General features: G+C 36.6%; 1 protein-coding gene across 1 annotated transcript; it reads right to left on the reverse strand.

Annotated features, from left to right (window-relative positions):
- Window positions 1-560: 560 nt before the first annotated feature.
- On the reverse strand, window positions 561-27,991 carry LOC145661130 (uncharacterized). The gene is made up of 3 exons (XM_081726581.1): window positions 27,790-27,991; window positions 1,093-4,569; window positions 561-976 (listed from the first exon to the last, which is right to left on the reverse strand). The coding sequence occupies exons 1-3, from the start codon at window positions 27,989-27,991 to the stop codon at window positions 561-563; spliced, it is 4,095 nt and encodes a 1,364-aa protein (XP_081582707.1).
- Window positions 27,992-27,997: the final 6 nt, after the last annotated feature.

Below are 27,997 nucleotides of genomic sequence, written 5' to 3' on the forward strand. Positions count from 1 at the left end.
ATATGTTTTGTTTTCTTAATTGTTTTTGTACAATATGAATGTATGTATTTGTAACTTCACTAAAGTACAATAACAATGCTAAAAACGATGTTCATACTAGTGGACTGTAAGGCTTGATTCGTACACCACATGAATGCAACCAAAAATAAATTCACTGTATTTAATGATTACACCTTCAGTTTGCACACAAAAATAATACACGAGAATAAACATGTTCACAAGGTCTTTAGTTGTAAATGTTTATGATACGATGGCTTATTGTTTGTGATATGTTGTATGATTTCGACCATGATATATGGTCCACCAAAACTGCCTGTTCTTGCTGCCTCCACATTCACACACACCAAACAATAGAAAAGCGTTAAGCAACTTGAACACTGTTGCCAGCTCAAGGCACACACACTGTTAAACACAAATAATCCCAAACATACTCCCCCCTGTTGGTCAGCTAAGGTCTGACCAAATAAAACAAAATGATACATATAAAAAACGAAACGAACACAAAACTTGAAGCAATATTACAACTGTACTTATTTTTTCTTATTACACAAATCTCAATTCTAATCCTTGTTACATGGTAATGCAACTAGTTTCTTGATGGAACGTTTATATGTTCCAGTTGTAGTACGAACCGTCACTACACGAACTAAGAAATCCTTTCCTGGGAACACTTTTTCAATGATGCCCAATTTCCACTGCAATGCAGGAACGTTGTCTTCAATCAGCAAAACTACATCTCCGACCTTGAGATTGTGTTGCGGTGAAGTTGTCTTAGAGCGTTGTTGAAGACCATGTAAATAATCTCGGGACCATCTCTTCCAAATGTGTTGTTTTAGTTGTTGTATCTTCTGCCAACGAGATAAGCGGTTGTGTGGTAGATCGGTGAGGTTAGGCTCTGGTAAAGCTGTAAGTGCTTCTCCAATTAAAAAATGTCCAGGGGTGAGAACACTGATGTTGTTAGGCTCACTTGATAGCACTGTAAGTGGTCGAGAGTAGAGACAGGCAGTAATGTGAGTAATGTTGCAAACTCTTCATATGTTAACACTGCACCTTTTGTAATACGAACTAGATGGTATTTCATTGATTTTATACCGGCTTCCCATAGTCCTCCAAAATGCGGCGAATTTGGTGGTATGAAGTGCCACTGAATTCCTTGGGTCGATGTAAAATCATGAACTTGAGAACTAAAAGGATCTGATGAAAACAGCTGATACAATTCTTTCAATTCGTTGTTGGCTCCAACGAAATTTGTGCCATTGTCGCTGTATATATTGAGACATCTTCCTCGTCTGGCTATGAATCTGCGTAAAGCTGCTATGAATGACTGCGCACTAAGATCTGTTACCAATTCCAGATGTATTGCCTTGGTGGATAAACAAACAAATAACGCAACATATGCCTTACGTACAGATCTATTTCTAACTGCTCCTGATTTTATGTAAAACGCTCCAGCGTAGTCCACGCATACGTTTAGGAATGGTCTGGCTTGCTGCATACGAGCTGCTGGCAACTGTCCCATAAGTTGTTTTGAACCACTGGCCTTTAACTTGAAACATGTGAAGCAATGATGGATCACTTGTTTTACTACCTGTTTGCACCTGATGATCCAATATTTCTGGCGTAGTGATGATATTAATAATTGGGGTCCAGCATGAAGTAATCTTAAGTGTTCAGCTTCAACTATAAGTTTTGTCAAGTGTTGGTTTGAAGGCAGAACTATTTGATGTTTGGCGTCAAATGGAAGCTGACTATTCTCCAATCTTCCTCCAACTCGGATCATGCCTTCACTATCTAAAAATGGATGTAAATTGTTCAGTTTACTTCTTGGCGGAACAATGTTTCCATCACGAAGATGCTGTAATTCGCTGTGAAATCCAATTTCTTGTGTCCATTTGATGCAAACACGGAGCGCTGTGTGGAGTTCTTGTACTGAAAGACCTTCTGTTAGTTTGTTTTGCTTGCGTCTGATGTTATGAACAAAGCGTCTACAATATGCTATTGTTCTAACTAACCTTGACAATTTTGAGAATCTTGTTATGGTTTCATTACACCAATTGTCTAAAGTGACTGTCAATGTTATGGTTCCCTTACTCTCTGGAACTTGATCTGGTTGCAAAGAATCCTTACTTGTCACTGACCAATTAGATTCTAAACTAGAAAGCCATTGTGGACCGTGCCACCATAATGAATTGTCCTTTATGGAAACTGCATCTATTCCTCTTGAAATCAAGTCTCCAGGGTTGTCTAAAGAAGTTACATGTTTCCAACAGCTAACGTCAGTTAAGTCTTGAATTTGAGCTACTCTGTTGGCCACGAAAGGTTTCCATTTTTTACACGGAGAAGCTAGCCATGCCAACACGATTTGGGAGTCGGTCCATAAATGGACGCTACTTATGTTCAATTTTAAAATTGGTAAAATCTTGTGAACTAACTTTGCCAAAACAACTGCTGCGCATAACTCCAGACGTGGGAGAGTGATTTTCTTGACTGGGGCCACACGTGATTTAGCACATAATAACTTAACTGATATTTCTCCTTGTTGATTGATCGATCGCATATAAATGCAGGCTCCATATGCTCTTTGAGAAGCATCTGAAAAACCATGGATCTGAATCTCCGCTATGTTTCCTTCAACGAGTACATATCTGTCGAATTTAATCTGATTGATTAGTGGAAGTTGCTTGTACAATTTAGTCCATTTCTTTGCTAATTCCATCGGTACACTGTCGTCCCATTGAACCTTTTGCCGCCACAATTCTTGCAAAAATATTTTGTATGAAATGACAACTGGTGAAATTACTCCTAATGGATCGAATATAGAGGCAATGATTGAAGCAATCTGGCGTTTAGTAATGCACTCTTGAACCTTCATTGTTGACGTCTTGCTTTCAACGAGAAATATATCCTTGTCTGGATGCCATGACAATCCTAATGCCTTGACGCCTTGGCCTTCGTGGAACTGGATTGGACGCTGCACTTCTCGAAGCTCTGGCGAGATGGATTCCAATAATCTTGGATCATTCGAACTCCATTTCCTAAGTATAAAACCTCCCTTTCCCAGTAACTCTATCAATTGCTTCTGGACCTCTAGAGCTTGCTGTATGTTGCTCATGCCACTACAAACATCGTCAATATAGAAATCTCGACGTAATATTTCTGCTGCTACAGGGTAATTATGCTCTTCTTCGTCTGCTAATTGCTGTAGGCATCTTGTGGCCACAAATGAAGCACATACCGTACCATACGTTAGTGTTTTCAACTCAAAAACTTGAATCGGATCATTTCTAGATCTTCTCCACAATATACGTTGTAATGGCGTGTCTTCTGGATGAACATTGACCATGCGATACATCTTAGCGATATCTGCAGTGAATACTATCGAATGAGTTCTAAAGCGCAAAATGATAGAAAACAAATCTTGCTGTATTGTAGGACCAACTAAGAGAATGTCGTTGAGGCTTTTTCCGCTGTCTGATTTTGCTGAAGCATCAAATACCACACGGAGCTTCGTTGTAGAGCTTGTGGGCTTAAAAACTGCATGATGTGGCAAATAGTATGCAACGCTGACGTCCTCCTTTTTACGCTCATCTATCCTTACCATGTGACCAAGATCTTCATATTCTTGCATGAATTCCGTATATTTAGCTTCAAAATCCGGGTGTTGATCGAATCTTCTTTCCAATTGCTTTAATCTAACCAATGCCTGCTGATAAGAATCGCCTAAAACTGTACGGCCTTCAAGCAAAGGCAATCGTACAATGAAACGCCCTGTATGATCTCTTGTTGTATTCTGAACGAAATGTCGCTCACATGCAAGCTCTTCGCTTGATCTAGGTGTAATAGTAATTTCTTCTAGTTCCCAGAATTTTTGAAGTTGTTGCTGTAGATCTATGTTTGTCTTCACAAAACATGTTGTTAATGGAATATGGGGGTCACGTTCTTGAGGAATGCGTCCTGCTACGATCCATCCCAATTCTGTCTCCTGAAGCACTGGAAAATCACCTGGCCGCGTTTTGTGTCCTGACTTCATAATTATGTAGAATACTTCCGCACCTAAAAGAATATCTATGTCTCCAGGCGTATTAAAAGTAGGATCTGCTAGAACAGTGTCCTTGGGAATGTTCCAATCGTCATAATTAATTCTTTCTTCCGGTAGTTTACTTGTAATGTGAGGGAGAACTGAACAACTTATATTCAATGAAAATGTGTTAACACATGAATGGACACAAATATCTACAGAGTACTTTGTATTAGATATCGCTTGATTTATACCTTGAATTGGAGTATACTGTCTATACCGTTTGATGTTCAATTGTTGCACCAAATTCTCTGTTATGAAATTGGTCTGACTAGCACTGTCTAGAAGCGCGCGACAAGGAACCAAATTTCCCTTGTTATCCCTTACTTTTACTATTGCAGTAGATAACAACACTCTTGCGTTAGGCCTAGCCTTTAATGCACAATATGACACTTGCCCTAAATTTTCACTGGAATCTGAGTTGTTACTACGCTCTTGCACCTTGGCACTGCTTACATTTGGAAATCGCACTGATTTTTCCTTTGTTACGTCTACATGCAATAATGTATTGTGCTTTTTGGAACACTTTTTACAACCTCTCGATTTACAATTCTTCAAAAAATGATTACTTTTCAAACAATTCATGCATAATTTATTTTTACGAATGCACTCTAATTTTTGGCTGTGTGCCGCATTCACAAAAGACGAACAAGAATATAAGGGATGCTGGCTATTACAAAATTCGCATGCATTTGAAAATGTTGATAAATAAGTCTTTGATGACTGAATACTTTTTGTTTGCTTATTTTGTACGCTACTACCCTGCTTCGCACCATCAATACTAGTTCTCAAGCACCTGACAACGTTTCTCGAGAAACGAAAAGAATTCTGATAAAGCAGGAAAATTAGAATTCGTATTTTGAAGCTCCCATGACTTCCTAGTAGTTGCATCTAATTTTGATACAAAGTGTTGGGTCAAAATTACGTCTGTGAGGTTTACGTTTGGCTCAAGTGCTTTTAGCGCATTTATATTGCTAGTAGCTGTATTTATAAAAACGCGAAGTTCACTTACATTTTCTTTATACACTGGCTTGATTTGTAGTATTTCGTGAATGTAAGAAGAAGCAATTAGCTTTTTATTTGAATACCTGTCAACGAGTAATTGCCATGCTACTGAATAATTTGTTTCGGTAATTGGTAAATTTTCAATTAGGTTTAACGCTTCGCCCTTAAGAGAAGTTCGGAGGTACTGAAACTTCTGTACTGTGGAAATGTCTTTATTCTCGTGAATAAGAGATGTAAAGGTGTCCTTATATGATAACCAATGTTTACAGTTTCCGTCAAATGCAGGCAACTGTATGACCGGTAATTTAACTTGTGCGCTACTGCTAGTGCTATTATTAACAGCTGATTCTTTATTTCCATGTTTTAAAACAAGTGCTTGCATTTGAGCCTCTAAAGAAAAATACACATTTTCAATTTCTGCACGAACGTTTAATGCTTCCGCTTCGGGTTCGATTTGATCAATTTCAATAGTATCTTGCACCTCCTGCAACTTTGACCAGACGTTATTTAGATGTTTTAAGCGTGCACGTATTTCTTCTATATTGCCTTCATTTGGATCAAAGGCCTGAACAAAAGTGTTTATTCTGGTTAACTGGCCTCTGTATGCAGATCTTTGCCTTAAAAGACGCTGGTGTGATTCAGCCATGATTAAATGCTACGCAGAAATATGAAGAATAAAAAACTACTGACCTGATGATGATGTTTTTTTGTTTTCTTTTACCTATGAAATATACTCCAGAAGCGTGGTCCTGGTACAACAGCTGTCCGCCTACACAGAAAACGTGCTGATGTCCAACGTACGTGATAGCACCACATATAGGCCGACACAAACACATTTCTCTTCATAACAGCACAGAACAATTCTCACAATTGTCAGAAAGCTTTGCACTCATGTGGCCCGGATAGGACCAATATACAATTTGAATGAATATATTTGTAACTTCACTAAAGTACAATAACAATGCTAAAAACGATGTTCATACTAGTGGACTGTAAGGCTTGATTCGTACACCACATGAATGCAACCAAAAATAAATTCACTGTATTTAATGATTACACCTTCAGTTTGCACACAAAAATAATACACGAGAATAAACATGTTCACAAGGTCTTTAGTTGTAAATGTTTATGATACGATGGCTTATTGTTTGTGATATGTTGTATGATTTCGACCATGATATATGGTCCACCAAAACTGCCTGTTCTTGCTGCCTCCACATTCACACACACCAAACAATAGAAAAGCGTTAAGCAACTTGAACACTGTTGCCAGCTCAAGGCACACACACTGTTAAACACAAATAATCCCAAACAGTTTTAATAGTCTTCCGGTGCATAACATATGTAGTGTTATATATCAAAATCTTCGTAAAAGATCAAAGAGTTATGTAAACTATCTGAAACTCACCAGAGAGTGTATATAAACTAGATATTAGGGCATAAAAGTGGTGACCTATTTAGGAATTGGGTAGTCACCACAAGAGAGAGAGAACGTTGACCATAAGAAAACCGGTAGACTAAAGGTGAGTCTAGGTTTTTCTAGTTCCAGCGAGCCTGATAACTACGGTCGCGAGAGAGATCACGGGACACTTCGGGTCTGTTCAGGAGACACTTCACGTCGCTCAGTGATACTTCACTTCGCTTGAATTCATAGTTCATAGAACTCTTTATTTAGTGACATTCTATTATCAAGTCTTTGCTAGTGTAATATCAGCAACGATGAAGAGTATAACATAGTGCTTAGATAGAAAAAGGGGAAATATCTTCTATATATGACCCCATCGGGAGTTTTTTTTAAGTAACTTTCTGTAGTTACATTTGCGTACATATAGTTAGGGGTGTTATTTGTACACCAAGACCAACTATTACGTGATAACATGTACGTACTAAGAGGAGATTATTAACGTGTGTTGGTGGACTCACCGTGTGGCTCACCTTTACAATGAGCACACTTCCAACCAGTTTGTTTTGTGATAATACACAAATATGTTAGAAAATCTGTCATCTGCAGAAACTTTTATTTTTTTTAACCTGTGCATCGCCAATTAGTACACCACGAACAGTATATATTTTTTTTTAACCTGTGAAAGTTTTAGTAGTGGGACTTTGTGCACCACAGCGCACAAAATACAGTAAGGCGTGACGAGCCTATGTCACCTTTACTGTGATAGTGATGACAGTTGCTCTCTACATTTAAAAGAGAGAGATGCCAATGCAGAGATCTTCGGAGACAGCGTGATCTTCAAGACTGATCGTCAACAAAACCGTACTATGTGGAATAAAAGTACGTCACGCATATACGGAAGAATGCGTGCAGATTGGAGGAACCAGACTGCAGTGAAGACTGGAATCATGCAGGACATTTCTGTGAAGATAACAAACTAAAACACGCATGGACTAGAACTATTGTTATAAGTAAACAAAGTAGCTACTGAAAAAAAAGCAAGTATGATTTTTTTGTGTACAGTGTTTTTGTGAAACCTAGTGTACATAGTTCGATTCAATTCCGACAAGGATATATTAAACCGTTATGAAAATTTACTTCTACGTCCGTTTTATACTGAAATTCCTGTACGTATCCTGATGGGTTACTTGCTTCTTGGTGAGTACAAAAAGATATCTAAAATGTTTTGTAACTTCTGTTTTTTCAGGTGGACTTCGTTCGGCGACTTCATTTAACTTACTGCAAATAGTATTCCTTGTTTATGTGTATTCTGTTGGTAATCATTAGACTCAGTCTCATGTCACATGAGCCGCTACTATTAGTGTAGCCCATGAGTCGCTTCGAGAGCGTAATAATCATGGTAGGTAACATGAACTATGAGACCTGTGTAGATCTCAAAATCGGGATTTTCTTTTTAATTTTAAAAGTAGCATAGATCTACATAGGGGCATTTTTGATTATTCTATCTAAATTAAATTTTTGTTTATAAAGAGTCTCAACATCATTTTTTTTTATTCAGTCTCTACCGCAGCTAAAAAGTTCATAGTTCATGGGACCCACGATGACAGACAGTCTTCCCTAGTGTGACGTAAGACTGCTGTCAAATGAAGAGAGAGAGACATACCTCACCATCACTGGTACGCCTTCCTCTTCTCTCCACAGAGCCTCAGCCTAATTTACATGCTTGACACTTCATGTCATATGCAAATTACTGCACACCGATGCTTGAGAGGTAAATTCTTAATGTGTCACCGAGCCTGGGGCTCCTCACACCTTATTCAAACTGGTGCAAAGTCTTACGGTATAGGAAGTGATATGCGAATTAAGAAGCGAAATCTGAAAGGTCAAGGAAATATACAACAGACGTAAACGTGACGAGTGGAATTTAAAATGATAGAGAAATTTAAATAATATATTCCCCCGGAGAAGAAAATTCCAAGGAATTAGAAAGATAGCATGACAGAACTAGGGTCTATTATGGCAGTATAGAAACTCAGGATCTAAAGATGGAACTGATGAGCGAATTGTAGATTGAGGAAGATAAAAAGAATACGTTGAGAATATGTATGCCAGCAAAAATAATCTTGGTATTTTAGGTATTACAACGGAAAGTCAAGTGAACGAGAATAGCCAAAGAATTGCGATGCTGAGGGACAAGTTAAATATATATATATATATATATTAGGGTGCATCAAAAACTCCACTGTTCACAAAGTGACTTGTCCCTTTGCTAGAAATATTCCATTTGAGGTATAATACAGATCAGCAATTTTTTTTATAAAAATCAAAGCATGTTTAAGGGATCCACCAGAGGCATAAACTTATATGAAACAAGATTGTTATCTGAAAAGTTGCTCAACAGTTGGTGCCACGCACGTAGCTTGTATCGTGAAGTTTGAATGAAAACAACATAAGGGTAAGATATTCTTCTCTTCGTATTTACACTATTAAGATTTTAAAATTAAGATTAAGACGAGGAACCAACCAAGAGTGAGCCAGACTATACTGTAGTATCTACAAATCCTTCTGACACCAATTCAGCAACACGCTCCATATCATCAGCGACCAAACATAGTAGCTTAAGCAACTCATTTGCAAATAACGCACGCACAACAGGATATTTATACCAAATCGTTGATAAAGAAAGCAGGTGGAGATACATTAAAATTCACTACGTCGTACTCCAGTGCAGATAGGACCCGACGAAAGGTTAGTCAACATATATCTTCAATGGAAAACTAGACTTCACCAGAGCTTGCCACCGTACACTGAGATTCAAGTTAATGTCATCTTTGCCCGATAAATACGTGAAAGAAGAACGTCTTACAATCGTCGTGCGGAACAAGAATAAACTAAAGCTAGTGGGCACACCTATTTACAAATCTGTGGTTGGTATTAATACTAGTGTTGCTATCGACTCTCGAAGCAAGAAAAATTAATGCGCATATTTTATTAAATTCATAATTGACTTTTGGTGACAAACTTAGCAGTTGGCAACTATGCTAGTGCTCTTTCAGTACATGACATCTCTTCGACACCACAAACTGACTTTTCTTGTGAATGTGTGTGTGTGCTGAGCAATACCCCTTTGTTTCGAAGACATTGGAACTTCCGGTTGTGTAGTTTTCCAGAACATTCGAGAAGGTGCTGGATCATTCCACGTTTCCGGTTACTTCTAAGCCCAGTTGTGATTGAACAATTTTCCAGTTATCAGCCAATCAGGAACAGCGTTATGTCCAGAGTATACTTACTCATCACGTGCATTGTGTGACGAAGAAGTGCGCCAAGCAATCGGGCTTTGACGATCAGCAAGTAAGGCACGCGTCCCGGTGCGAAGACTTGTATTTCTATATAAGTGGGAAATAGTGAAGAATTTACGTTTGATAAATGAAAATAAGTAATACGCAGTTTCATGCCCGATATCAGTTAAAGCCTTAGCCAGGAAAATTCATTAAACAAGAAGTTTTACTGTGCCCGTATTCTGCATTCCGAGGACGACACTGGGAGTAACCTCCATCTCAGAGGAAGTGAACCTGTAAGTAGCATTAACTTGTACATTTGAAGGAATCATCAGGGAATTCATGTGAGAACTATCCCGAAAGTATCTACCACAGGACTTAATCGGTCGACTAATATTAAAGTGACTACTTCTTTTAGTTGCAATTAGTACGCCAGATCCACCGTCGTGAATCAGCAGTGATTATATATATATAAAAAAGCCACTAGTAAATGAGCTCATACGCGTATAACTATCTTATGTAAATAATTTCGTACTTGTATCATTGTTTTAGCTAGATAGGGAATTCAGCAAAGAAGTATTATACTAGTATTCAATGTACGAATCTTACTTTCACTGTGTTCAATACGAATGGTGCAGATTTCATCTTATGTTGCTAACATGTAATATTTATTGCCTGTTTCAGTTCGTACATACATTAACATCAAAGTTCCATGTAATATCCGGTTCATGTAAAACAAAACTACTTTGCTCTATAGTTAAATATGAGTAGTTGACAACCAGTTCCCGGTGTTTCAATTTTCTGATTTCTCTTTTTTTTTTTTTTTCACTAGTGTTAATTTTAAATGCTAACGCGAGAGTAGGTTGCGGTACGTACTCAACTTGAATAATGTGAGTAGTGAACTATCCCTCGCAGCAGACTTTAATAAGTACAAAAAAGGTAAAATTGACATTTCTTTTCCATTTTGGTCTTTACCATAGGATAGTTCATACGTGACCAACCACGTTGCGACCGATCTCTTCATTCGAGTCGTTCCCAAGCTTGAATGGAGGTCGGCAAAGCATGTATATGCGTCCGAGTGAAGGAGATGATTGGGAAGAGTTTTAATTAGTAATTGATGTAAACAGAGAGTGCAAGACGAATTCGTGTGACCTCCTTCACAAAGCGATAGAAGTGTCATTATTGCCGAACTTACAGTGGATCAGTTGAAGTCATGGCACTGTGAAGACAACATAGTAAACATGACATTTGACACTACGGCATCAAACACCAGCTATGTTACTGCTGCTTGGGTGATGTTATAGGAATAGGTTAATCGAGCTCTTCTGTGGTCACATTGTCGCCATCATATCGGTGAAATTATAGTTGGACAAATGTTTCAAGACTTGAATATTAAAATCAATAAGTCACCTGATATTTCACTTTTCACAAAATTTCGTGAGCACTATGACGAATTACCTCATATCAGTGAACGCCCTCTCTCACGATTTGATCCAACTCCGTTTAACAAAAGTGAACAAAGTGTACTTAAAAACTTACAAAATGATTTTTTTTCTAAATTTCCCAATATAATTTCAAAACAAAATGAAGATAGTCCAATGCAAGACACAGTTCTAAGAAATGACTACCTCAAGTTCATTGAACTCTGCACCACATATCTCAACAGAGAAAGATCTGGGACTCCAGTCAAATTCAAACGACCGGGTGCTGTTCACAGAGCGAGATGGATGGATGAATTGATCTATGCCATTAAAATGTGTTTATTGGAGAAACATATTGAGACATTACCGCACGATGCCATCATTTCTCAATGACAGTTTACAAAGCTTAGAGACTTTGTCATATTTGTTATCCATGTGTACAGTGTGCGGTGGGTGACACTCTGCAATTGATGCTCCCAAGGACACCGATTTCTCTGTAAATTTGGGGGGCCCATTCAGATGCAGAAGGTATATATATGAGGATTTTTAAGACAAATTGCATTCAAATTATTCCAAGTATTGTATATTCATAAATACAATAGGGGGCCCATATGAGGTTTGGGGGGACCGCCTCCCGGTCCCCCGGGATCGGCGCCCTTCGATGCTCCATGGAACGATTTGAAATTCTATCAAAATCTACTGCTGTACAAGAACGTAAATACATTAATTTTTAAGAGTGCGATACGTGCATTCAACGGCACTTGTGGTATTTAACATCAGAGATGGTTCTTCTGACTTGTGAGTCTTTACAGCAGCTCGCTGCCCTTCGAACAGAAATGTTCTCTTGCCAGTAGACTCTTAGCTGTGAAACCTGCTACTCCCTTACCAAATCCAAATGAGCGTTATGGAACAGGATTTGGAAAGCCTCAGCTTCCTGAACAAATTACCAATACTACATCTCTAACTGATTTGGTTGGACCAGACTCCTGGTTTACATTTCACACCCTGAATCTCGAAGATGACTTCTTCGGTGACAAAGTTGCAGGCTAGCCAGAACTAGCTAGCTAAAATCCTTTATTTTAAAACTCACTTCTTAATATCAATGCCGTGAATGTTACCAATGACTGTGCAGAACGTGGAATCAAACTGACTGCGGATTTTCTTTATTCAGTAAAACAAGAGGAACACTTCCAAAACATTCTGCAAGCGATTGAACAGAATAGGAAAGACAGTCTAAGTTTACGCAAACGACCACGAAAAGACTAGATGTCACGTGTTAGTTGTGAAATATCTTCGTGAGACAGTTTAGATTACGTTACGGTAAATGAGATATAATTTTTAAAAGATATTGTTAAAATGAGAAAATTTGTGTAATCCTTTCGATAAATGCTTTTACTTATCAAATTTTCATTTCAATTTTATAACACACTTTGTCTTTGACATTTGTAATATACCTAGGCATATTATATTTTAACTACTTTATTTTAATATATTCTTAGAAATAAGAGAATGTGTGTAATCCTTGCAAAAAAAGTTTTTATTTATCAAACTCACATTTCAATTATTTCATACATTTTGACACTTCTATTATATGTTTGAGCTGCTGGTGGACCCCCTAAACGTTCGTAAATTTTGCCAAAATTTTGCACGAAGTATTAATTCACGAAATGGAACAAAACTGACCTAGGGATAAGAATCCCCGGTTAATTTTTCAAAATTGTGGGGGTTTGATGTACCCCAAGATATATAAATTGCAAAATTAAGAACAAAAAAGTAAATAATATATCACCTATTAAACTTCTTAAGAATACAGGAGAAAAGGAAAAGAAATATTATTCGGAATGTGTAAATAAATAGAATCGTCCTTTGACTTCTTACAGAGTTAAAATTTTTATTAACTAAAAAAAGTAGAAAGAAAGAAAGAAAGAAAGAAAGAAAGAAAAAAGATAAATGGGGAGAACAGACTACACTCTAATGTAAACAAATCACGCATATAGGCGATTTAACATATTTGGAGATGTAATTTTGTGATTCATTCGCGTTTCGTCGCGACTCTGCCGCTAGTGGAACGCTGATGGTATTATTTTCAAAATGGAAGTGAGACCACAGCGTATTGTCGCTGCAGGGCATCCAATTTTTGCCGAGAGGTCGCTAGTTGCCCATCACTGGTCCACCGACGCTTTCGGCATGGGGTAGCTTGAATTTCAGGTTGTTTACATTATAAGTTTTCTTTTTCTACATTTCACAAAAACAAAACGTCCATACAAAATATCGAAATAAACAGAAAATATGTATAAAAAGTACGTTTGAGTGCGCGGGCCAACTGTTAGAGGTTTTGGTTTCCTCAATATCGAGTAGAGTGGATAAAATGTGTAAGTCGACAATCTGTAATGTATATTATTGGCTTGTGAAAAAATATAATTATAAACCCGAATATATATATATATATATATATATATATATATATATATATATATATATATATATATATATATATATATATAACCGTCTCCTTTAATCTAGCTGACATAACCTTGAGATATAAAACTTAAAGATTTCATTATAATTTAATATGCGAAGAGATATATTTAAACTATATTTTCACGTAACATTTAGCTTCGTTGCTCAAGCAGGGCGTTAAATTTCCTCATATCTAAATACTCCAACAACCACCATTAATTTTGCCGCTGTCATTCTTTTTTAACAATTTACTTTAACTATTTAGATTTGAATTCTCTTGACTACCGTTTCTACATAACACTTTCTATTTCATTATGACCGAACTAAGAGTTTTACAACATTGGAGTTGTAAAAGTGTGAAATTTGGTGAAGTCACTTCACGCCAAGTTTTTCATCCCTTAATAAAGAGAGATGTGTTAGAGTAAAGGGATAAGCGTTGGTTTCACATCCCGGTGGTCCTAGGTTCTATTCCCGCTGCGTAATTAAAGGAATTATTTTATTATTTGTAACATTGGTACTTCAAATGTAAGATATCATGGAAAATGTTCAATTTCTCTCAATCTTAGTTTTGAGGCGACTTTCTTCAGTGCAATAGAACAGCGACCAACGAAACAGAACTACAAGATGATGTAAGCCCTATCAACCTTGATTCGTACTGTCTGGAAACGTGATGTATTTGTCGAACAATTGATGAATACGTAAGGCATATCGTTAGCATGAGTCTAAAATACAATTGGTCAAAAACAAAAGTTACTTTCCCTTTCCCAACAATTACTAATGTGTCTACTATTTCTTCTACTAGTACAACTGCTAGAAATATTGTTTTAAGTAATTCACCATTTCAGATACGTTCCATATCAACAAAATGATTTAAAATTGAATAATCAAAAACTTTATATTATATAAAATACTAGCAGCGTTCACCCCGCTTCGCTGCGGTCACCCCGGAACGCAATAAACTTTGTTACTTAGATAATTTTTACTTTTTCGCTTTCAAATTGCAGTAAATGTTAACATTATAGCGCCTGTCATTTATGTTAACCCGCCGAGTCACATGGTCATGCGGGTTGCATATAAATACGTTTATTTTTACCTATGATGAACTAATAACAAAGGATTTGTACGTATGGACACTTGAATGGTCAATTATCTCAAGACACTGGTAATTAAAAATTAAAGTGATATGATAAAAACCATCTAGGGTCCAAATCCTAACAACCCCCCAAAAATGAAAGAAATTGGTTCAGCCGTATTAGCGTGATGAGTTCACAAAGGATTTGTGCGTTCTCTTTTATATATATAGATGTAGGGTATATCCAAGGTCTCGACTTTCCAATAATAATAATAATAATAATAATAATAATAATAATAATAATAATAATAATAATAATAATAATAATAATAATAATAATAAAAAAAAAGAAATAACAAACTTATAATACCAATTACATAAACAATACCTTCCAATAAAGAAAAATAATTGCCACGATGAGATTCTAACCGGGTCTCTGCTATACGAGTTTTATGCTTTGCCAATCTGTTTTTTTTTTTTTTTTTAAATTCGCCCCAACCGTGGTGTTGTTAGTCAGTAGTACCTCAAGTCCTTTCGACTTATTCCAAACACGGCAGGAACACGAACACAGAAGCATCGAGGACAGTTAAAATTCCGACCTTGCTTTTCAGAGTGATTCGAACCCCCAATGGGCTTCATCTCACAATTGTCAGTAATATCACACAAATTCCTGATACAAAGATAAGAAAATAAACTAGTAGTTACAAAAGATAGCAACAAAATTTTCTATATCTACACGTGTTGATAGAATTCCAAGAATGATAAAAAATGTCTAACGTCTTTTCTTCTTTGAAAATTACAACTTAGAATGGAGAAGAATAGTAATGTAAATCGGGACCATCGTTAAAAACGATGAGGTAGCATCAACTTGAAGAACGTTTTCGGATATTTTCTTCATTGACGAAGGTCTATATAACTTGTTTTTTATTTAAAGAGGAAATCTCGAGTAAGTCATTGTGACAGTTACTTAAAGAACGTCTTCTTATACGATCATTACTATCTTGTTATAGTCTTACATGCAATGATTTTAACTAGCTAATAGTTTGGGTGAAAACTGAGGTAACGCAATAGGTAAGTGGTTAGCGCATTGAACTTCTATTCGGCAGAACCGGGTTCAAATCCCCACCAAGTTCTCACTTTTTCAAATGTTTCAATTTCAATACATACTCAGTGTGACAAGCAAGATTTTCTCCTCTCCAGAAAGAAAAAAGATCTTGAAATGAGGAGAATCGGAGAAGGTGCCAATGGAAACAATGATTTACAAATTTATTTCCAGCAGTTAATCTAGATTTCATATTTTCACCTACTTTGAAGAATTTTCTGATTCATACGTGGTCAGTAATTTTATTTCTTTCAACATACAGTATTTAATGAAATAATACATTACATACAGAGCAATATTGAGATTAATATATGTTGTTCTTTAGAAAACACACTCCGAAATAAAGAGATTCATCTTAGAATGGAGAATTGTTTCGTTAGTCATGTAGTTTCAATTTTACTTGCAGAAAGACCTGTCTCAGTGCTACCAACTGCTGTCAATGCGCAGAAAAGTTACGTGTAAGTTGGGTTGCATCTGCCGAGGCGTTTTAGAAACTCCAAATTATCTGGACCTCAAGTAACGGAATTAGAATACTTAGAGGGAGAGATACTTTTGCTAGTAGCTGTACAAGTATTTCAATGTGTGAAACAAATAAGGATGAAAGGAACATCGTAGTACGCAGTCCTTGTCACTGTTTCTTTATGACCACGTAAATGTTGTCTTGATTGACTATTTTGCTCAATATTTCTGCTGATTTTGGGATAATCGACAAATATCTTCCATAACTAAGGTAATGGATAATGGCTGCAACATAGGAGCAAGAGTCATCTGTTCGCAACCCATTTGCACAGTCTCAACAATACCTAATGTAATGTACATACATTAGCGTATGCAAATCTATTTTAATCACGTTATGCATATAATTATTTTGTGTCTAATTTACATATTTAACATATATTTTCCATATAATCATTTGCTTTTATTGTAGGATAAGTAAAGGATTAGTTGTGGGAGTAATTGTGTATAGTTTATTTCACTTTTGGGTTTTATTATTATTATTATTATTATTATTATTATTATTATTATTATTGTGTGTGTGTTATGTCAGTATGGCATGGGAACGATTAAAACAAGGCAGAAGATTAATTAAACATATCGATTGAGAATAAAATGTGAGCAGAAGGCAATGCTTTGGGAAATCTTAGGAAGCTGGAACGTATATCACATGAACCCAGCACAGAGAGAAAAAAAGAGAAAAGTTGGGAGATTCTTTGTCTGTAGGCAAAGAACACCCAGGAGTTAGATGCAGCTGGTCCATAGTTGCTAACTCTATTTTCCAGAAAGAAGAGAAAATGGCTGAATCTTCAGTTTTCGTAAACCTACGAAAGACATGGATGAAAAGAATACTATGGTCAGACACGGTGAGATCTGGAGACACCGAGGCGAGTGCAGCCATTGTTTAAAAGTGCTTGCTTGAGTTTGTAGGTACATACGAGATTGCTATTACAAAGAGGCGTGAAAATTTTGGAAGTTGACTAGAAGTAACACATTTTGAGCATGAAGCGTCGTTTTCAACGGAAATTCAGCCAGCTCGAGTCCAGCCTACCCTTTTGCAGCCCCCTCACCTCACCGGAGGAAAACCGAGGAAAGGAGCATTCCATGTAGAATTCTTCACCCTTGTAGATAATTTTACTTCTACAAGTAATTCTTTCAATATTGTAAAGATTTTCTTGATGTTTCGTTATTGTACAATATAAGTTAGGTTAGTCGCTCTATGGTATTATTTTATTGTCGTATCAAGAAAGGCTTATTTCAGTACAGGACGACAAGTTCGGCAGTAATACATGAGGGGAATGCATGATAGATGTAAGAGCGTAAACATCGCTGTCATGGCAGTCGACGTCCTGGGGAGAAAAACAGCACTTACAACGGATAAAATGTATAATATCTATGTTTTTAGGATATGACAGCATGTCATACATTCAAGAAAGCTGTCTTAGTGTATATAAATGTTTATTTTAGTATGTTGTAAGTTGACAAACATTTCGATTAGTCAAAAACAATGAAAATGTGAAAACTTCACTATAACAACCCTCACGCAGGTGAACTGTCGCAGAGAAATCACGCTAGACGGCAGCACAGTCGGGACTGCATGAGAGCAACGGGTTCTCTCAGCCGAAAAATAGATAATTTTTATGTGAAAACTTAGAATACATGGTTAATAAGAACGTTATTAGTGTAGTGCTACGTATCATCTGAAAGCTTGACATTTCTGCTATACAGTGTCAACATCAGTTTGTGATTATCAATCACCAATTTTAAATAATTAAGAGGAGAAGCAGTGAAAGTGTAAATTAAGGTAAGAGGGGACAATGATCTCTGGAGGCAACACTCTGTATCCCCGCTTCACCCCCGTCATAAGATTGGCAAAAGCTGGAAAGCGAGCCCAGCCTTTTGAATAGAAGGTGGGTTTGTTAAAAACAAGGAGGCGGAGGGAAGCAGAGCAATTCGTGTCTTGTCGTTGGAAGAGAGATATAACTCTTCGTGCGTTCGTATAGAGGAAATTCGGGTCTTAGAAGAGCAGGTTGACTCTTCACGTACTCGGGACACAGAGAAGAAAAATCGTGATTTTGTTACAGTAGCGGACAGCTCTAGCTACGAACATTGAATTTTATACTAGTGTACATATATATTAGTGATGTGCGCGAACATGTAAATAGAAACTATAGCGGAACATATATAATATTTATCACGTTTATCATGTTCACCACAGAAATAGGTATATATATATATATATATATATATATATATATATATATATATATATATATATAAATAAATAAACTTTCGTTAGGAATTCTGCGCAGCGAAATTCGCAACTGTGTGCATATAGTACTGGACAGTGTTTTGCGAAAATTGTGAAATATGAGCAGGAAATGACCAGTTGCTAATCTGAACTCTATAGTAAAAGCAGTGTCATCTTCCCTTTACTATTAGGGTGATGAAGTTAAATAGTCGTTCAATAGCCACCTAACAGGCTGGATCGCATTAGGTTAGGCGAAACAACCTGTGTCTAGAACTCGTTCCACTACAGGCACAAGATACGGGGGATCGCAAATTGTTCCCTGAATATACGACTGAAGGCGAACCAGGAGGGTAGCAGAGTCTCGTCATGTTTAATGGGAAAATAAACATGACCTCCGTGGGACCTACGTTCCGCTAAATGGGAAGATAGCGGAGCCAACGCCCAAGATAAAGGAGGAAGACCAAGAGACACCCAGGACAAGAAGAGGACCACCGGAGATGCATCGAATCGTGCACGAACTTTTTATACAATAAATCAGGCCTTAAAGAGAAAATAAACATTTCGGCGAAACCGATCTGAAAATTTCGAAAATTAATATTTTTTCTTCGTTGTTATATGTTTTTGCGTGTGTTATTACACCTAATTAAAAGTTTATCCAATGAAATCCGTGCGCGCATCATTCTCCACAGGAAGTCTTACAAGGTATGTGATCAGTGTGATATTATCATGTTTTCCTTTCAGCTGTCCTGGAGTTGTCAATGTCCGGTACAATACGGTGCCACAACAATAGATGCTGTTGTGTGAGTGAGAATTGGTATTGTCTCTAATCACCTGGAGAAACACGTAGCCCTGAAAAGTAGAGTCTCACCTTTGATTTGAAATGCTTTTCTAAATTAGATTCATTTTGTTCAGTGTGATCATTTTATCTTTATAATTTACATATTAAGCTCTACCGACTTTGCTAGTAATTTGCGTAATATTCATAACATTAGCATTTCAAGTTTAACATATTCAAATTTATTCAAATTTTTATTTCATTTACATATCATTAATTCATCCCTCTACTCCGTGGCCCTTCCCCTTTACACTAATGACCCTTTTGTAACCTTGTGTATTTGGTTTTAGATAAAGCATTTGTATGTGTTGCTTTACGTAGGTCTTGAATACACTGTCGTTTTCAATATCTCGTCGTTATCTTTAACATACTGCATATTAATGTCACCTATTTCATCCAACATTTCAGCCAAATAACATATTGCCTGTTTATATTGCAAGGATGCACAAAACAATCCTTTCAAATATTTTTGGTAATTGAAGGAAAATCCTCAAGATCCTGTGAAGAAATAGATGTAACCGGAAGTTCTCTTGTTCGCAATTTCTTCTGTTCAATAACGGCTGCAAACGTGTTTTCGTTTCTTGAAGTTCTCGTAGATTTCATGATTGCTGTGATTACGGAGTGGTTTTCATCTGGTGTCACACGTATTATAACGAAATACTTTGGATAGTTTAATAATTACCTGTACCTTAGGCAGAAAGTGCTCATACACAAGCACTATACCTAATATAATGTTAATGTAAAAATAACAAAAGAAGAATGTTTTTAATATATGTAAAAAAAATATATTATGGGATAGTATTATGTCATTAGTTGCTATGTAGTTGTTTATGGATACCTAATCATCTTGTATGTGTGCATGACAATTTGAATGAAAATACATAAAAGTGTATCAGCTAATAAACCATTTGATACCGTTCATCGACTTTATAATTTTGATAGAAAAGGTGAGAATAATAATATGTATAATTATTAAAGATATTTTTACATGCAAACTATTACTACCACTCGAGATTCATATATCATCGATCGAACCAGGTTGACGACTACCCTTGGTGAGTCGTTATAAAAATTTTGGTGTTTCCGCCCGGGAATTGCTGTAAATTCATATCCCGAAGCAAAGTAAGGGTGAATTTACTTTTGTAATAAAGTTAATGAATACAAATTTCACAAGACTGAGAAGTGGTAAAATAATTATAAGAGAAATGAACGGTGAGGCAATAGAAAATGAATCCAATGATGGTGATAACGGTGAACATAGTGTAGCACCAGGAATGACATTTGAAGAACGAATCTTGCTAACCTTACAGCGGCAAGAACAATGTCGAAAAGACGATTTTGAAGCCATGAAACAAAATTTGGTCGAATTGAAGCAGACGATAGAACAGAAGATAGAACAGAAGTCCGAAGAATCTAACAAGCAATACGAGGAGTTAAAGCAGACGATAGAACAGAAGTCAGATGAAACGAAACAGTCAATTGTCCAGGCGATGAATGACATCACCTCGCAGTTCGAGGAAAAATTAAAAAGAATATCCGAGGATTGTCAGGATAAGCACAACCACCAAATCCAAGAAATCAGTGGTGTAAAAAAGGATTTAGAAGTAATAGAATCTTCTGTTCAACAGCAAAAGATTCAGGTCATCAATAATTCTAACAACATACGTGTAAATACGCAATTGATAGCAACTCTACAGGAAGAAATTAGAACGCTACAGGTTAAGGACAATACATACCACAATAATATGGGTAGTGATCGCTTGGAGTTTCCCCACTCACCAGAGATGACTTCGCCTTCACCTGTGTCTGATGAGGATATTATTTTGGAAGAAATTCATCCGAAGAGTACAGATGGGCGGAAACGGGATGGTGCAACGACACATCATGTCATGGATAGGAATTGTCAGCCAATAAGTACACGGAATGATAAAAGGAAGGTAAAGTTAAGTGTTAAGATGAGTGAAATACGGGCTATGAGTAAATTCAGTGGTAAATGTAATGAGAACGCTACTTCTTTCCTGGAAAAATTTCAGGACGAATGCAATATAATGTGTATAGATAGATCACAATATATGAAATTAATCCCTCATGTATTACTCCCACCATGTTCTTTATGGTTTAAAGCCGTACGTGATCACATCAATACTTATGAGGAATTCAAAGCAGCGCTGATTGCGAATTATGAAAATGACTTTTTGCTTGCAAATCGAGATGCCACCATTAGAAATCAACATTTCAATCCTCGTTTGCACAAATCTGTTGTAGAGTTTGTTGTAAATACATACAACGAATTAAAAGTCGTTAATCCATTACAATCGGAATCTAGAATAATAGCATCGATTCGAAATTTGCTCCTATTTAAGTTACAACAGATCTTGTTTTCTACACAGTGTATGAGTTTCAACCATTTATTAATGCTTGTCCAATGCTATGAAACTCAATACCATGCTATGAGTCAACAAGCAGGAGTAAGTAAAAATAAGAATAATTCAGATCATTTTGTACCTGTTCGGAATCTAAATATCAGAAGTGTGAACGATGCGGAACATAACCTAAGCCGAGTAAATTTTAGCAATCAAAACGAGCAAAATAGGCAAAGTTATGTAGGGAATCAGCCTAACCTAATTAATCGTGGTAATCCTGATGTCAGATCACCCAACAGAAGTAGACATAAAAACAATCGAAATATAGGGCGAAATTACAGGAATACAACAAGCTACATGGATAGACGTAATTGGAGGTCAAGAGATGGCACTTCATATCAAAATCGGAATCACGATGAAATACGTGTACAACATATTGTGGAACCAAATCATGATTGTGCAGTACAATGTACTTTATTAGAATCATATGCAAGTATGAATGTAAGCTGATTACCGTTAATGAAATTAGGTTAAACCCATATTAGTTATAGATTCTTGTGAACTTTTATTTTCAATTTTATGAGTTAATGTTGATAATGAAAACGACTCTTATGAATACTTGAAGTGCTTAGATATAGTTTTAGATAGACTGGAAAGTTAATTTTCAAATGATTTTAATTCTCTCTTGTTAATGTGAGGAATTATAATTCGATTCATAATTGATTAAAAACAAAGATTATTTATATTAGATTGACTTGTGTTGAAAACTTAACTGCCAAAGATTATATTAAGTATAAAATTCATTCTATTAAGTTAATTATTCAACGACTGTCTTGAATGAAATTCTTCTATATTTTGATGCCTTATTGATCCAATGTTTATTTTAAAATATCACCCAATATAATTATTATATAATGCGCCCTGGATAATGGTAACTCATGTTTGTTTCTTACGATTTTGACTTCGCACCCTTTAAGGATTAAATAAATGGGCGACGACATTTTAATAATAAAATATAATTAATGTAATAAAAAATAAGTATTAATGAAATGAAAGATTTGTTATAAATGTATCTATATCTATAATATGTAATGAAGATACATACGAGGGGCGATCAAAATGTGATGGACATATGTAATGTAAAACCATTATTGTGAACGGACCAGTGGTTCTTGAAGATAAAAGCCAAGCTCGCTTATGACTTTTATATTCAGTCCAATTGTCGGGCGACATTTTATATAACGAAATACTTTGGATAGTTTAATAATTACCTGTACCTTAGGCAGAAAGTGCTCATACACAAGCACTATACCTAATATAATGTTAATGTAAAAATAACAAAAGAAGAATGTTTTTAATATATGTAAAAAAATATATTATGGGATAGTATTATGTCATTAGTTGCTATGTAGTTGTTTATGGATACCTAATCATCTTGTATGTGTGCATGACAATTTGAATGAAAATACATAAAAGTGTATCAGCTAATAAACCATTTGATAACGTTCATCGACTTTATAATTTTGATAGAAAAGGTGAGAATAATAATATGTATAATTATTAAAGATATTTTTACATGCAAACTATTACTACCACTCGAGATTCATATATCATCGATCGAACCAGGTTGACGACTACCCTTGGTGAGTCGTTATAGTATGGAGAATTCTATAACATAGTCCGATACAAACTACATCCCATTGTCAAATTTTTCATTCAACAGAGGATACTTTTCTTTCAGCATTCGATGCGTAGCTTCAGCTGCCCAACAAATTCTTGGAGTAAACCTGGTATCATTTGCTTCTGCAGCGGACAATTGTGATATTTTTGTCTTTAAATAGATACTTCATATCCTTTGTCCGCAATATAAGTTTTATATGGTCTATGTTCTAATCCATTAACTATTAATTCAATAATATAAAACGTACAATTCTTATGTGGATGTATCCCCCCCGAAAAAATCGCAACAGACGCTCCTTGCTGTCAGTATTCTTTTTTTCGCGACAAATTTAAACAATAACAAAGATTCATTGTTTTGTGTTTGCTGTAAAGTGACAAGGGTGTTCATTCTCAAATAAATTGTTAAATATCAACTGATTCACTACATATCAAATTAGGGATGAGGCCGCCAAATGGGGCCTCAATGAATTTGGCACTTCAGGTGTGATTTCTCATTCATTCACGAAGCAAATACGCTAAAGCTACCTCAATAGCTGTTCTTTTTGCATTTCTTCCCTTATAGGTGCAGTATGGTTGGTTTTGGCTAATTTTGACCATGGTGTACCCGTGATACACTTTGGAAAATATATGTGATTGTAAGGTTAAGGCGACATCTAAAATTTATTTTTTCATAATTGTGCTCGCACACCATTATAGATCAAAAGGGGCTCAAAATATTGAATATAATTTTTTGAGGGAGGAAAATGGTCGGGGGGAGCTCTAAATTTTTTCAAAAAAAGCCCTTGGACACCTATACATCAAAGTTTGAACAAAATCGATCGACCTACTCTTGAGAAATAAATTAATCCCACTTTTCCGATTTTGCGCCATTTCTCATGAACCAATGAGAGTTGAAGTTGAAACGTAAGGGATTAATGTATCTGGGGGTACCTACTTACCAGCCACTTGTCGTTCCAAGATTCGTCTGTTGCTATTTCACTATTTATCCACCCATGCCCTTTAACGCGAACATAAATAGCCAACTAAAAGCTGTCAGGACTCGTGTTAGGTGGGGGTAGTATAGACTATAGAGTATGAAGGTTTGTAATTACAATATTTAAACTCCCTTTGTTTGTTTTAGATGCAGTGGGGTAAAAATGAGAATTGGTTAACTGTTGTGGGGTTGCATAAGTCACTTAAGACTACATTTAAGATATTCATCCTCCTGCAGCGAATCAAGTTTATCAATGCGTTTGTCACCTTTACTATAGAGATGAAACTGCCAACATCCACAGTCATAGATTATCCAAATTAGGGTAGTACACGTGCTGTAAGGACTCCACTGGCCAACGTATATGCATGCTCGACCGCAATAATTTCCGGTACGGAATCAAAAGTGTCATGGCGAAAGAAACGAGATTGCATTCATGGTGCATGTCACAGACGCTGCGTGAGAATCTACGAGTCTGGATCTACAAACGCATAAAGGACATTTCACAACTCTGTAGCTACGCCGGAATAGAGTAATGAAAGCACATCTTAGTTCACAGGTGATTCACACTACGGACAAAAATACATTTACCATTGAGGAGTTGATGAACGTCCAAAATGAGCCAGTGTACTATCATCATAATATCAATCTAATATCACCTAAAAAAAAAAAAAAAGCAGCTATGGTAGTTCTCCTGGCATGGAGATAGTGTTCCTGGAGGTATAATATCATGTAGTCATAAAGCTTCACTACTGTGAAGCTGAGTGAAAACGTATGCTCTGAAACATCAGTCTGATGTTGTGATATCGTTCAACCTCTCAGTCACATCTCCTTTGCCAAAAGATATTCATTGAGTTTTCCAACAGAATTCATGAGTCGACCCATGTTAGCAACTTTATCACGGTGGTCGAAGGGCCGGATGGGAGCCCTCGTCTCAACCTCTTGGACTATGATCTGTGATCCAAATTGGAGGCCAAGATGTGCACGAGGTAACACATATTTCGTCCCTGAAACACCACCTTGTGCAAGCAGCAGAAGCATTTCCTTCAGCAGCATAACTTACGTCAACTCAACATATGCAAATTCATAGTTACGTAAGAAGTAGGGATGGGCAAAACTGTTTTTTATAAAAACCGGAAACCTGTTTCTAGAAAAACCGAAACCTGAAAAACCGACATTACGGTTTTCTCCAAAACCGGTTCGGTTTTTCGCCGAAACTGGTTTTGGTGAAAACTTTTGGAAAACAGAAAACTACTTCTGTCGAAACGGATTCGGTTTCCGGAGAACAACGAAACACTATTCTGGTCAGAAATAGAACAAATTAAAAAAACGGAACCGGTTATGAAATTTTCAAAACCGGTTTCGGTTTTTCTAGAAACCGAAAAACCGGTTTTTGTGCCCACCACTAGTAAGAAGTTTCCAATGTAAGTAAAGCTTACGAATGACGCTTATAGTGTGGTATGTTAGCGTAAGTATCCTGCATTTCCGGTTACCAGCATGAAAGTTCGCCATTTTGTTACATGTCCAATCAAGGTTGGAAAATTACCGGGAGACAGTTCGTAGGATCATTATGGTTGACACTGGACGCCATATTGGAAAATGGCTAACTTCTAGCAACTTTATCTAAATATTTACGTGAAAGCTTTAGAAAACACTTTTCTTCTTCTCTAGTCTGCTGCCAAACAGAATAAGAAACAGTTAATAGCAAAAATTTTCCGATTTTAGTCATTTAACCCTTTGGGGACCGATGGAACAGATCTGTACCATAGCGTCGACTTTAGGAATTTGCCTTATATGTCTCTAGTTAAGCTTTTTCACACCGGGCTTTTTGCATTTATTCAAGCGTGGAAGCATCAAAGAACGTGTTTCATGGGCATTTTTCAGTCACGCGTGCGATGCCTACGGGTGGTGACGTCACAAACATTGAAGAAGAAAAGTGGGTAAATTTTAGAGCTTTTGGGGAAATTTTTTTGACACGTTCCTATTTATTCTAGGATCATGGTTCGTACGTCGTTGTACTCGTAATGAAGCACTGTTTCCAACTGTACTATTACAATTTCCCTATTGTGTATCAGAAGCGAGAAAATCGCGTCCAAATTGAAAAAATGAGATTTTTCAGGAAAAATTCCCTTTTTCGGGATTTCCCCCCCTCAGGGACACGATAGGGACATGTGAGTGGTACCATTTGAAAGCTACCCTAATTTGACACGAAATCGTTTGCGAATTATGATCCTCGGATAGATAGGAACGTGTCAGGGATTTTTTGTTTTTCCCTCAAAGTAGTACGGGTTATGCTTTCCACGTGGGGGAATTTTCTTTACCACCCTTAGTTTTCAAGATATGAGATTGATATTTTCCACAGATATTACATACACCATGTAGTATGTTTTAGGCGATTTTGAGATCCAAGCGTTAACACAGGGGGGAGAAGGACTCAAACTTGAAAAAGAGTGTTTTTTTCTGACAAAATTTCCCTTTGGAGGTAATTTTCCGTCCATAGGCACATGGTATCCACATGCGAGTGGTACCACTCGAAAGGTTGATTCACTCCGAAGACAACAAGGTACGCTTCATGTTCCTACAAAAAAAAATAGTCTTTACGCTGAATCTCATTGAAAAACAATTAACTGACAATGTATTATTGGGGGAAATTTGTAAATCGGCTAGATCATCTACACTAATTTTGGGGGCACAATTCTTCATACCTCATTTCATTCACTATAAAGCAACTTTTTTTTTGGTATCACTTGCATGTTCGTGTCATGTACCACTCTGGGTGGGAATTTTACGCCTTAGGTACAAAATAAGGAAATTTGACTAGTACAGTTGAAAACGCAGCTTCATTACAAAAAAAAAAAAAAAACGAGATATGAACCATGATCCTACGATAAATAGTCTCGTTGCAATAGCTGCTTGACTGAAACTCTAAAATTTACCTAAAAAGGCAAGGTCCCATAAGGGTTAACTGCATGAATGGCCTCCCCGGTCACCCGACCTCACTGTGAGTTTTTATTGTAGAGGTGTTGTATATCAAGTACAAACTAATACCGTTTATAATTCTACAACTTTAATACGTTTGCTACAATGTTACATATCTACATAACTCATATACATTTCACATTTTAAATAAAAGTTCAGCTGCTGTGTTCATAGTGATATCACTATGAGCATTGTCCTTCACATTATCAAAGCAACGTACAGACGAGGTCGTTCTTAATACAAGTACATTTCCCAGTACAGTGCAATTTGCAATGGCATGTCACTAGTTTTCGACTGTTATCAGACATACTCCTCAACGTAGTCCACACAGGTTGGTAACCGTGTCCGTCATCTGTTTCCTTCCAACCCCAGTTCAGGAGTTCAACATCATGCACATCTTTTTCGAGGCACTGTTGCCAGATCTTGCACTGAAGAGTTGCTCTTCTTGCATGGAGATTCAACGCGTCTTCGGATGGAGGTATTCTGTCTATTGTGCGATTTTTCTTGTTGAATAGAATACGTCTGGTTTCGTTGACTTCCTCGCAAGTAATTACTTGATATGTCGTACATGAGCGTCACAAATCGCTTGATTATCATTTAAGA

Source organism: Thermobia domestica, chromosome 9, assembly GCF_964235325.1.
Source record: "Thermobia domestica chromosome 9, izTheDome1.hap1.1, whole genome shotgun sequence".
NCBI lineage: Eukaryota > Metazoa > Arthropoda > Insecta > Zygentoma > Lepismatidae > Thermobia > Thermobia domestica.

Coding starts and splice junctions, on each gene's coding strand:
- LOC145661130 (XM_081726581.1), bottom strand. CDS start 27,991: ATGATAATCAAGCGATTTGTGACGCTCATGTACGACATATCAAGTAAT. Junction 4,570..27,789: donor AACAGTGCCTCGAAAAAGAT/GTGCATGATGTT, acceptor TATTGCATGTAG/ACGTAACAAAGGAAAAATCA. Junction 977..1,092: donor TGGAGGACTATGGGAAGCCG/GTATAAAATCAA, acceptor GACCACTTACAG/TGCTATCAAGTGAGCCTAAC.